The sequence below is a fragment of the Asparagus officinalis genome, chromosome 4 (assembly GCF_001876935.1).
Source record: "Asparagus officinalis chromosome 4, Aspof.V1, whole genome shotgun sequence".
Lineage (NCBI taxonomy): Eukaryota > Viridiplantae > Streptophyta > Magnoliopsida > Asparagales > Asparagaceae > Asparagus > Asparagus officinalis.
In genome coordinates this window covers 126,394,229-126,407,181 of record NC_033797.1, presented here as the reverse complement: position 1 = coordinate 126,407,181, position 12,953 = coordinate 126,394,229, and the positions used below count along the sequence as shown (strand labels likewise).

The following is a 12,953-nucleotide window of genomic DNA, read 5'->3' as shown; positions in this document are numbered from 1 at the left end:
ATCTTCGACGGAGGCGGTGAGCTGGGAGGTTTTATGGCCGCTGCTATCTCGGCATAAGCTTAGGATTGCTGTATCAATGGCTTCTCTTGTTGGATGCACCTCTTGTACCCTTGCCATGCCCATATTTTCTGGTGAGTTGGCCGCATTTCTGCAAAATTTGCCCTAAAGTTTCGGAATTTTTATGTGGGTAGATAATTTGGGATAAAGGAGACAGTTTTGTTGCGGTTTCATAGTGTCTGATGGAAACCCGGGCAAAGGCTTGGGGGTGTTTGTTTAGTTGTAAGTGAGTTGAAAGTATGAAAGTGACTTTTTTTAAGTGGGTTAACGCATCCAAGTCAGCATACAAGTGACATGCGTTGTTTGTTTACAAAAACTAGTTATTGTTATTGTTGAAAGTAGAAAAGTGAGGATGATGTAACAACATTATTTTAATTTAATTATATATCAAAAATCATGTTTTTATATAAATTGCTTCCCATCTCTATTTATCATTTTGAACCATATCCAGGGCCGACATCATGTAGTCATAAACAGTAATTTAACAAAATAAATAAATCCTAAAACATATATACCCAAAACTATGCAATCATCATGAATAGTTCTAGTAAAATAATCTCACTGATAAAATTTGGTCAGAAAAATCATTAATAAATTTTAGCGTAATGATCCTTTTTTAATGTTAGCAAATGGGAACGAGAATCACAAAGATAATACTTGCTGCAACCAAAGAACATCCAAGGTACAAAATGTAAATAACCCAATTACTTATCTTCAATGAAAACAGCAAAGCCATTGACATATTTCAAACCATAGCTGCAACCAAAGATGATGAGTATAATATTCAAAACAAAAACTACAATTTTATTCATAGGATAATAAAGTTTCCAAACCAACTAATACTGCTTATCAAACTCCAAATAAATAGAAAACAGGTCTAAATTGAAGTAAATAGCGATCAACTCTAAAGTAATTCCACAAGCTAAACTACAGGTTACTTTCAAACAAACTAGTACTACTGTAAGAAACATACTAACTCATTGTACTACTGTAGGAAACATACTAACTCATATTTCACTAAAGCCCTTCATGTTTTTGATATAGTCATCTACAATCTTCTTTTGTCTTGTAGGAGGCTTTGCAATGAATGTTAACGCTTTATGCTCACTATCTGTATAATAGTCATAAACGGCATCCAAATCATCCTCGTTGTGCCCTTCAATCGCCATGATGACCTTATTAAGTTTAAGCCTCCAATCTTCAGGCGTAGCGTTTTCAATTGCTTTAGCAATGAAAACAAGACCTTCCTTTAGTTCTTGGACATCATTTTTTGAATCATTTGATTTATTCTCCTTTGGATGCTTAGCCTTCTTACAATTTTTTTGAGGAGTTGTACCATTATTGACATTCTGCTTTTCATTAGCACCATCAGCGACATCGCCATCATCAGTCATTGTTAACGGAAATCCACCGTTAATGTCCTTGTTACTGGATTCGTCGTGGTCTCCAAATGAATCATATATGTTCTTTCTAAATGATCCAGTGGCAAAATCCTCCCCACATACAATCTTCATCTCCTCATAAAATGGAATAGGACAATTGAGATATGCCTTTCTTGTTTCATGAGCCTAAAAGCAATATGACAAATAAAATTAGATATTATATTTATGAGAAAGTTTAATATTGAAAAGAAACTTACAAGTATCTTAATACAACATATTTATCAACCATATTAAAAGAAATACACTTGTATATAACATTACTCATGGTCTTTGTCAGTTACCTCAACTATAAGAATAGAAAACCAGACCATTACTAAATGAGCTACTTACATCCTAATATGCAACAGTTAAATACTACAAACTTATTTGAGAAGCATGTGATCCTCTATGTCATTCTTACTGGATCTCTTCCATTTAATTTTAGAAACATGCATGTTCTTTATCAGAAGGTATATGCTTCTTTGAATACCTTAACCTTTTCTAAAAATCTGGAACTTTCTAATTTGTTTCCCCTCTATACATAAAAATGCATTGATTAAATCATATTATTGTTATTGTGTTTCAAACTGACAACGACATTTTGTTCATTGATGGCAGACAAATGAGGGAGATGATTATGAAATGAAAACGTCCAGAAGCAAGTGCTAACCAGTCAGGCCAGACCAATTATAATCGTTCTCTAAGGCAATAAATAGTAGCCTATTGCACTTTGTGGTGGAAATTAGTTTTCATGAGATAGAAATCAAATGTTATCTCATATGTTAACAGTGGGAAAAAATAACAGTAGGAAAAAGCATGTGACAGATAAAACTATGCAAACCTAGCAAAAGTTATCTCATATGTTAACAATAGGAAAGAATAAGTAGGAAAAAGCATGTGACAGATAAAACTATGCAAACCTGGCAAAAGTTATCTCATATGTTAACAGTTTAAAAAAAAGCTTTGGATTGAGGTTAGACAACATACCAACACATAAGTTTTATAAGTGAGATCGTCGAGGATTATCATTTTTTTATCCTCATCCCAACCAGCTCCACTTATTGTCTCTACAGTGACAAATATCCTTCCACTTAGCTTTGAGGCCACGAAGATGATTCTCCAGATTCAATAGTGTAAAACTTTGGTTAAAATTTTGATTTACAGCAGCAACAGCAGCAATTAAAACGGGCTTTTTGAATGTTGTTTGGCTTTTGTTTCCATTAGCAGCTTGTTCAGCGAGAAATTCCAATAGAAAACCACTTTCCTCTTTGCTCCAGCGTTTGTTCGGAGTTCCACAGCACTTCATACCTCATTCTCCTTTTGTTTCATTTTTACTCTTTTTGTATTTCTTAGAGATAGGTTCATCAGGGATAGCATTACCTTCCTCTTCATCTTCAATACGAATTGGCTCCTTATATTGTGGTTTCATCATCTCTTGAGAACCAACAAACATTGCATGATACAAAGCATTTTGATATGTGGGATCTCCGATTCCTCCGAGAATAGGTGTAAAAGGATTTGCTTGACTTCCAAATTGACTTAGAGATGCAGGTATCCCTTGACTCTAATCAGTGGAATCTTGACTTAACCTCATTTGGCATAAGTTTTTATATGAAGCCCCAGCCATGTCCTAAGCAAGTGAACATAATTATAAATTTTACATATGAAACAATTGATCATATAGCATGACAAGATAAAAAATATGTTGATCTAATTTAACTAAACTCAAAAGATAAAGATCACATATTTATACCAAATTCCTACATTGTTCTAAAGACAAAAATAAAAGAAAATAACATTCTTGAAGTAACGGCTCAAAATATATCACTAAAAGTACAACAGTCAATTGAATAAACAAAAATAAAAACTACTTTTTTTTAGTAAGTTATCCCTCCTCCATGTTTCCAGTTTGATAAATTTGGCAGTAATTATACCACATTGCTTGAGCTGTATTTTCTCTCTTCTCATTCCAAATTCTATTCTGATCTCGTTGCTCACGTTGAGTTAGATTGGTTACATAGGATTGACTTTCACTATAGAGCTCTTCTTCACTAGCTTCATTCTCATATGCTAAATTTGCAAAATAGTCATCATCATCATTCTGTAGGATATAATTATGCAAAACACAACATGCGAGAACTATATCAATTTGAGTCTCAAGAGGAAAGAATGGACGACTGCACAAGATTTTGAATCTATTTTTCAATATCCCAAAAGCAGCCTTAATTTTTGTTCGAATACTTGAATGCGTCAAATTAAAAAGTTCTTTAAAATTTTTGGGTATTCTGCCATGATGTTCTCTCAAATGATATCGCACTGCACGATAAGGTGCAATAAACCCCGGCATTATTGTATAGCCTGCATCAACAAGATAATACTTGCCTACATTTCAATAAAATATATCATTAGTGATGTAATATTTTATTTTAAAATATTTGACTATGTTCTTTGTATACCTGGCAGAACTTTTAGACCCATTGGTGGTTCTAAAGCCAACGCATCTTTTAAGACAGTGAAATCCGCCGCAGATCCCTCCCAACCGGCCAAAACATAAGTAAATTGCTTATTAGGCAAGCACGCTGCAAGAACATTTTGGGTAGTCCCACCCTTTCTTCCTATAAATCGGATAGCAATTTCCTCCGGAGCACTAACTTCGATATGGATACCATCAATGAGACCCATGCAATACTATTTAGATTCAATATATTTTGTGAATGTATCAATTTCAACGTATAAAGCTATTTTATATTTATTTCTCATATTTCATAGAATAGAATTTACCTTGAACCATGGGAACCAAGTTGAGGAGGAAGTGATCTCTTCTGACGTTTCATAACCAGGTTGTCGTACAAATAAATCTCTCACACCACAAATAACGCGCAATACAGAATTGAAATATCGACTAATTGTCTCCCCTGATTGTATGAAGTGAACTCAATCTTCATTACCCTATTCTTTACATTATGTCCGACTATGTGCAGAAACATTGCTAGTTGTTCCTCAATGGATACATTTATAGTGTCTTTTAATAATCCTTTATCTCTAAATATACTTGCTAGTCTAAAGAAAGGAACATGAGCCATTCTAAGGTAATCTATGCATGTTGTATTCCCGCCATAAAATATTCTATCCATATGCACTTTCCTAAGTAGATCTCTGTACATAGAGGGTTCTCGACAAATGTGGTCCTTACAATCTAATATGAAAAAAATATAGTACGCTACTACACAAGTTGTTCCTGCATAAGCTGCTACTGCCTGTTGTAACAAAAGACGACGTTGAGTATTGCGATCCATCTATATCAATTAACCAAAGAGAAAATAAGAATATACTTTATACATAAGTTGAAAATAAGAATAAGGTAACTGTTATAATGTAAGTAATTAGTTCAAATATGAACTGAATAATTCACAGAAGACTAGATAAAAACTATTAATGAATATTCACGAATAGTTGTCGAATATTATCAGATCAGGGTTCTATCTTTGCCTCTCTACTTTTGGCTCTAAAACTGCATGATATACCCTTCAAAAACATGATAGATTTTCCATTTACAAACAGCAGACACTTATTGATTTTGAAGGAGAATTCACAAACAGAAAGATGACAGCAGCATTAAAGGGAAATAAGAACAAAGGAACAAATATTTCAAACTTCAAAGATAACGCCAAAGCAAACAAGCAGAAAGAGTTGTTATCCATGAAAATTAAGTACAGAAATAGAATCAGATTGCATTATACAAGTGCCACTAATATCATAAGAGTTGATAGGGAAGGACAAGTTGGTCATCTATGATAGCAAATGCAACTGTAAATGATATCCAAGTTCAGATGCTTTACAGACACAACTAGGATTCTGCTCAACATGTCCTTTACAAAATATTATACAACTCCTACTCAGCCTAACACCCCTCACTAACTACATCATGTTATGAGAGTGACATTTTCTGTCAGGTGCTCTATGTGCATACTCATCATCTTGAGTGTGATTTCAGGACTTTGCATTGCTAGAAATGACCTGGTAAATGAGTTTTTAACTTCTAGGAATGCCTTTAGCTGGTTTTCTGTCGTTATGCATACATTTTGATATCATCCGGTATACATCACAGATATATTTCAACAAAATTTTGACAAGCAATTATTTAATATATCCAGATTATGAGTTACAATTTAAACTATCAAAAGCTTCACTAGACTTTGAGGTGTGAATAATTAAAGGAACAAACCATCTAAACAAGTAGTACTTGAGAGTCATAGATCCACACTTCTATATCTTCAGTTGCTATCTTTTTATTTGCCTTCAGAATTTTCTCCTTGAAGCCACCACCCAGTTTAAAAAAGCTTTTGATTTTCTAATTTCTAGTTCCTTCAACATGTCTAGCTTCAGTTTCAAACAGAGTGACCCATAAGCTAGTCAAATGTTTGTAGACTTCTATGTTTAGAAACTCCTAATTCCCACTATTTTTGACATATTACTAGTGTTAATTATTATTATTGCTATTTTTTGAGTCGGTTGGTACATATTAAACAACTGATCCAATGAATAATCTGCTACCTCTATATAACCAATAGCCTGAATTCATTCATAAGATGAATAAACAGATGACACTAGAAAGATGGTCCATATCCTATAGTAATCAATTGCTTATAGCAATAACTTCTCTTGTATATAGCCTTCTGGTGACCCTTGTTAGCTAATAAAAAGAAAAAAGAAATTGAATATAATGGCATTATAATGATATCTAAAACCATTACAAGTAAATCCCAGAGATCACAAACCCAAATTCATCTAAACTCCTAAATGACCGATGCAACAATAATCTACAAATTCAAGGGAGAAACAACGACATCTAATTAACAAACGCAACAAAGAGAGAGTGAAACCCTAACCTGCAGCTTTGACGATGACGAACCTGCAGCTTTGATGATGACGAATCCGATCTGCAAGCGGAGATAGAGTGAGAAATCGAAGAGGAGAACGATCTCCAACGCATACGTCAAGAGAAAATTCTTACCTCTGTTAAGGATCTCAGGCAAAAATCCTCAACTTCACCGCACTGCTCAATTTTTTGAGCTTGATCCCACAAAAGATGCAGATTTTATACTAGAAATCAACAAAACGGTAGTTGGATCAATTACATGGAGGGAAAAATAATTTGGGAAAAAACGCGGGGAAAATTGGTGGGATTATTTTTAAAAAGGTAAAAAAGGGGGGGGGGGATTCGCGTGAAGAGGAGAGGCGAGGAAAGTTTAGGGTCAAAATTGAGAGAAGATTTGGAGGCATTGTTGAAACTGAGAGGTCAAATAAAGGGGGGGCGGGTTCGCGGGGAAGAAACAGAGGCGGATCTGAAACAGAAGGGGATAAGGCTGTTGAAGACGGAACACTAGTAATATATGTGTTATTAATTTTTTTAATGTGTCGTGGGCCCCATTTTTTTCTCTTGCGGCTCACTTCTGCTACACTTCTGCGATTTTATAGCAGAAGTTCAACTTGCAAAAATATCCTACGTGAACAATTTTTTGAGGTGACTTTCATAATCACTTTCAATAAAACAAACAAGTTAAATCTAAAAAATAAGTGACTTTCATACTTACAATTTTCACTTACAACTAAACAAACACCCCCTTACCCTTACAAATTCCAAGCAAGCGTTACCGTTTTCGCTTTGCCCTAAGTTAGTTCTGAAGGAACACTATACACATTATAAATATGCAATAAACCCACAATTGATTCCCACTTTGGTCGAAAAAGTCAAGGGACTGTCACTACACTTCCTGGTTCATGTAGCTTCGACGCCCATTTTGGCCGGTTTTGTACTAGTCTTGACTGAACATTGCATTATGCCAGTACCTATGTCACTATTTGCATCACTAACTTGCTAGTTGCAACTAGAAAATATAAGGTTGTGTCTGACACTATTTTTTAAAGACCAAGAAAAAACCGCCCCTGAAACCTAGCTAGTAAAGGGAGGGAATGTAAATTTAAATAAATCTACAACTTGACTCCTATTTAGTCAAATATGAGACGAAATCAATCCAAACACCCACCAATGCAAAAGGTCATCCCCTTTGTCTAAGTGTATTTATTCGGATTAATTGCTAAGAGGAAAGAGGCGAATCGGAGGTTTCCTAACCAATAATTGTAGTTAACACGCACACATAACAAGTCCTAACTAGTGGATAACAACAAATATAAATCCTAACAAAACAACAACTCTAATAACTAAATAATAACTTCATTCTAACAAAAAATCTCAGAAAAAAATATATAAAATCCTTAAAATTCATAGATCTGATCTGTTATGAATCAAAATTGAGTTTCAAAATTCTCTCTTGAGCGTGTGAAGTGTTCTATAGCATGTGAATCACTAAGTTTTTACATGTAAGCTGTAGGGGTGTGAGGCCTTTAGATGTCGAGCCTAGTTATTTATTGAATACCCTCTTCTTTATTCCTCACCTTCGAACATATCCCCCCCTCAAAAAACAAATCCCTTGTCAAGCAAAAATAACGAACCCAAACTCGGGAGTACTGTTCACAGGTGAACAGTAAACCGTGCACTGTTCACTTGCGCGTATTGATTAGATTATAATGGTCTAGCAACAAAATTTCTACCCAAGGGCTTACCAATGTTCCATTGCATGTCTTGTGCTCGGTTAATGTATAATGCTGAAGCATCCATGCATTTATTTGCATCACTTAAAATTTGTAGCATTTAATTCTATCTTGCATTCTATTATTCTAAGCTTCCTTTTCTGGCAAATTCATAATTTATGCATCTCATATTGTAGATCTTCTTTGATGGCCTGATGTGTTTATTTTAATATGGGGACCATTTGACACAATGAAATAATCGTTGATGAAACACATAACATTAGCGCTTATTCCTCCTCTAGATCTTCGAATTTCTTCTTTCATGTTTAACATATGTGGTCATAAGGTATCTGGTCCTCGAGCTTTTTCATCTGGCAACATCTAACATAAGTATTGAGATTTTAAATTACTTATGAAGCATGAACCAGTGGATATAATCATTAGGTCTTATCAGAAGATTTCAATTTTTTGTCGTCTTTATTAATTATAATTATGGTCTGGACCATGTTAACCATAGTTTACATTTTCTTTATTATCAAAAAGTTGTATTCATTAATTACTTTCGAGTGATTGTCAACTTTCATTGCTACTGATTTTTTTATGCTTTGAATTGTGCAGGTAAATTTTTTGAAATACTGATAGGAAGAGGAACAGAACCTTTGTGGACACTTCTTTCTAAGATTGCAGTCCTCTATATCCTAGAGCCAATTTTCACTGTTATTTATGTTATAAATATGACCACCATCTGGGAGAAGGTGATGACAAGCCTAAGAGGACAAATTTTCAGAAGGATGTTGATCCAAAAGGTACTGATTATATTCAAGTACCTTCAAGTACCTCCATACGGATGTTGAGGTCTGACTATGTCTGCATGCCCAATCTTTCTTTTTTCCATAATATGCTTGGGGCGCGCACGCGTCCATCCGTCTGTCTGAATAAATATGAGCACTCATGCATGATTCTTGATTAAAGATTGTGGTCCCATTAGGAACTTCATGCTTTATGATCTCATTAAGGGCTAGTCCAAATTTCATCAACATGCAATATACATGAAAGCATTCCTAAATGTGAACTACTCAAAATGCATTATAACTTGATCATTATAACTCTGACATAAAAGTAATAGGAAAAATATTGTTTGCGTGAAAAAATAAAATTTCTACCAGAGGAGAAATAGAAGAAGAAGAAGAAGAAGAATAAATTGCCTATTGTGGAAAATGGAGTAGCATATTGCTAACCACCCAATTACTTCCTGTGAATTTTTAGGCTTGAATCTGCAATATTAAATCTGATACATTATCATGTTGGTATGGCTCCTATCTGGACATGAATCCTAATAGGAGAAAACATTGAGTAATCTGATGCATGTGGATGCTCTTAATCACAGCTTAATCATTATCTTCCATCTACAAGATAATTTGAGGTTCTTGTGAAGTCCAATGTATCCAAGCTGTTGTCTCCTTAGATAACATGAATATTAACATAGTATCCGTAGTGAGTTCACAAATCATCTTCAGTATTTATCGACCAAATTTGCACTTGACAGACATCTTCATGTATATATTATAAGTTTGTTAACTCTTTATGGGGCATAGAAGGTTTTGTTATATACAGCTAAATATACAGTCATGCTGAATCAATTTCATGATGGTTGCTCAATCTAAAATAGAAGCATGACCACATTTCTACTATCCATGTGTGGTGATTTGTGTGATGTCCCTTGTGTTCTATTTGAACATTTATCCACTTGAAATGGAAAGGAGAAGGAGAGGGAGAACAATAGGAGGCCAGAAGAAAGGAGAAGGAGACAGAATGGAAAGGAGAAGGAGAGGAATGCTTTAAGGAAGAGGAATGCTTTAAGGAAGATGGTTCTTGTTTTATATTGGATCTAATGCTTATAATAACCAAAGACTTAGGGACACCTAATGGTCCACATGGAAACATCAAGAAATTCTCTCATGGTTTGCACTTTATGAGGCTAGACAGCCATTAACTTAAAATAAGTTAACACATTATTCAAGTAGAAGGTTTATGGCGTAAAATCAATCAAATATTATGAGTGTATATATTTTCCCATCCTCAAACTGCTCAGGCTTCCATGAGTATTGGGTCTATTGACTGTAGCGTGAAGTTAGCGTAAATATCAACCTTTGTTGTGAGCCACGATCATAGTTAAACATTATTTGCATCCTAGGTTGCACTATTATAGGCGGGTGATACGATTATGATAAGGCACTAGTACGCAAACATAGCAAGTTCTGGCACTCCAGGATACAAATACATTATGGATACAACAATAAAAATTTATAATATTATATATACCTTAAAAGGAATTGATAACAGTATAGTGGTTGGAAAGACATAATAACTCAGGTGATATATGTTAAAAAAGAAAAGAAAAGAAAAAACTCAGGCGATATGAAGGATTATGAAATTAAGAAAGTGAAGGAGTTATATAATTGCATTTACAAGTCAAATGAAATTGTGAACTATCATTTGAGAATTTGATGTTTTATTCCTTAGTTTCAGATACAGTTCTGACATGTATAACATGTTTGGGATACATTAACTTTCTGGATTTATTATAGAAGTACCTGCCAAATATCCAATCGCTACCTGAGTATCCAAGTACTGGATACATATCAGAGACAAGTAGATCTCACTTATCGAAGTATCCATGTGACATGTTAGTTTAGCACAATCACCTCATTGTACGTGATTATATTTTTGTGCCTAAGTATTGTTCAGAACACGAAAATATACTTGAGTTCTTTTGCCGCTTCTGTTAAAGACTGCCTTATTTATTATGTTGGTTAACAAATACTTGTGTTCTTTTTTACTTCCCTTGACCTATGTTTCTTTTTGGGTCTATCCTAGTTCTTTGGCTTCGTCAACTAGGATTTACCACTGCTCTTAACAGGCATACATATTGATCTTTGCTGTATATTTCTGGATCCATATTTGACTAGTTCAACCTCATTTTATTGCTGATGTGCCTATTCATTATCATATATTTACCACATACCACCCATCCATCTTAGTATTCCGTTTTCATCGAAAATCATTTCTCTGACATTTTTCTCATCACCCAAGATTCTGATCCTCAAAGCACGGACTAGCCTTTAATCATCTTATACAAGTTTTTGTTCAATTTCATCGTTATCCTATGATCAGATAATACTCCAGAAGGCCTCCATTTCAACCATCCTGCTTAATTCTGTAAACAATTTTTTCCTCAAATTGACTCACTCCCTTTCTCACTGACTTTATCTAGCGGTGATGAATGATTGAGTGATCCCAGGTTGCACAATTGATCACATTGAGGCATATTTGTCCATCAATGCACTATACCTTATTTCTCTCGGTTTTTTTGGCACAATCTGCATTCTGTATGTTCTATTCTCGTTCTACTGGTTCTCTTCCTTTACTCTACACCTGAAATTCACCTCTGTGGAGGTTGGTCAAATTTTAAATCTTACCAAGTAATGTTTCTTTGTTTTCATTCTTCAATGTACTTAAAGGTAATACCCTGTTAGTAGAATTTTATTCTAAACTTAATAAAGGTACTCTATTTTTGAGCTTTGTGCTTCTGCTAACCTGAAACTTCTTTATTGGTTTATCTGATCTGTTGTTTCCTTGTTTTTCATTTGCAGGTGGAATTTTTCGATACCTTCAAGGTATTATTCTGTATACTTTTCTTCTTGAATTATTTGTATTTTACAATTGTCGTTGGTAACCATGGCGAAAATTTTTGCATGCTAGACAATGCATGATCAACAAACCATTATCTGCATACATGTATGGACACAAAAAATACCGTATCCTTGCATGTATACATCTTTTTCTTGCCTCATTTTGTTTAGTTGGTGATATTTTGGATATTTCTGCTCTGGTGTTCTGTTATTGAGTGACTACCACCTACCAAGGATCTCCAGCTTTAGATGTTTTGTAACATGATCACATATTCTTGTATTTGAACGAGACAGATAAATCAATATGTGTGTACTGGTATAATATTCAATAAACTAGAGGGACTATGAGGGTTTTCTATCTTTATTTCAACTTTCAGCTTACGTGTATTAGTGTTATTTAAATAATAACCTTTTTCTTATACCCTTCCATTTTGTTCTTGCTTCATTTTGTTTAGTGGTATATTTGAAATATATTTCTGCTCTAGTGATCTGTTATCGAGTGATTAGCACCTCTCAAGAAACTCCAACTTTAGATGTTTGCCATGTGATAACATATTTTTGGTATCTGCACAAGATACATCAGTATGTGTATATCGCTTTAGTATTCAAAAACTAGAGGAACCGTGTGAGTTTGCTATCTTTGACGTCAACATTTAGGTTCGTAGTAATATACTTATTTAAGAATTACTAGTATAATGTACATGTTTTACACGTAGACACATTTGTTTTATGTTTTGAATTGTTGACTGGAAAATGGTGAATAATTAAAGTTTGGTGTTAATGAATAAAATTGTATATAAAATTTTATAAAGAATTGTTTAGATAATTATTATAATTTAAGCATAATTTATGTAAATAATTATCACATATTAACATAATTATTTAATATTTTAATATATTTTAAATGCTATAATTGTATAATTGTAATTTAGGATAATCATAATAAATTATTATCCTATAATATAAATAAAAATTGGTGTTAATGAATAAAATTGTATATAAAATTTTATAAAGAATCCTATAGATAATTATTATAATTTAATCATAATTTATGTAAATAATTATCACATATTAATATAATTATTTAATATTTTAATATATTTTAAAATCTATAATAATATAATTGTAATTTAGGATAATCATAATAAATTATTATCCTATTTTATAAATATTTTTATTTATAGTAATTTTT

At 33.5% G+C, this 12,953-nt stretch overlaps 1 protein-coding gene across 1 annotated transcript in view; it reads left to right on the top strand.

Moving 5' to 3' along the window:
• LOC109838094 (ABC transporter B family member 28) overlaps window positions 7-12,953 on the top strand; it is a 26,351-nt gene continuing 13,404 nt past the window's right edge. Inside the window, exons 1-3 of the mRNA XM_020406564.1 lie at window positions 7-131; window positions 8,688-8,875; window positions 11,723-11,746. Coding sequence (XP_020262153.1) covers window positions 77-131; window positions 8,688-8,875; window positions 11,723-11,746 — 267 coding nt within the window. The 5' untranslated portion in view covers window positions 7-76. The remainder of the gene's footprint in view (window positions 132-8,687; window positions 8,876-11,722; window positions 11,747-12,953) is intronic.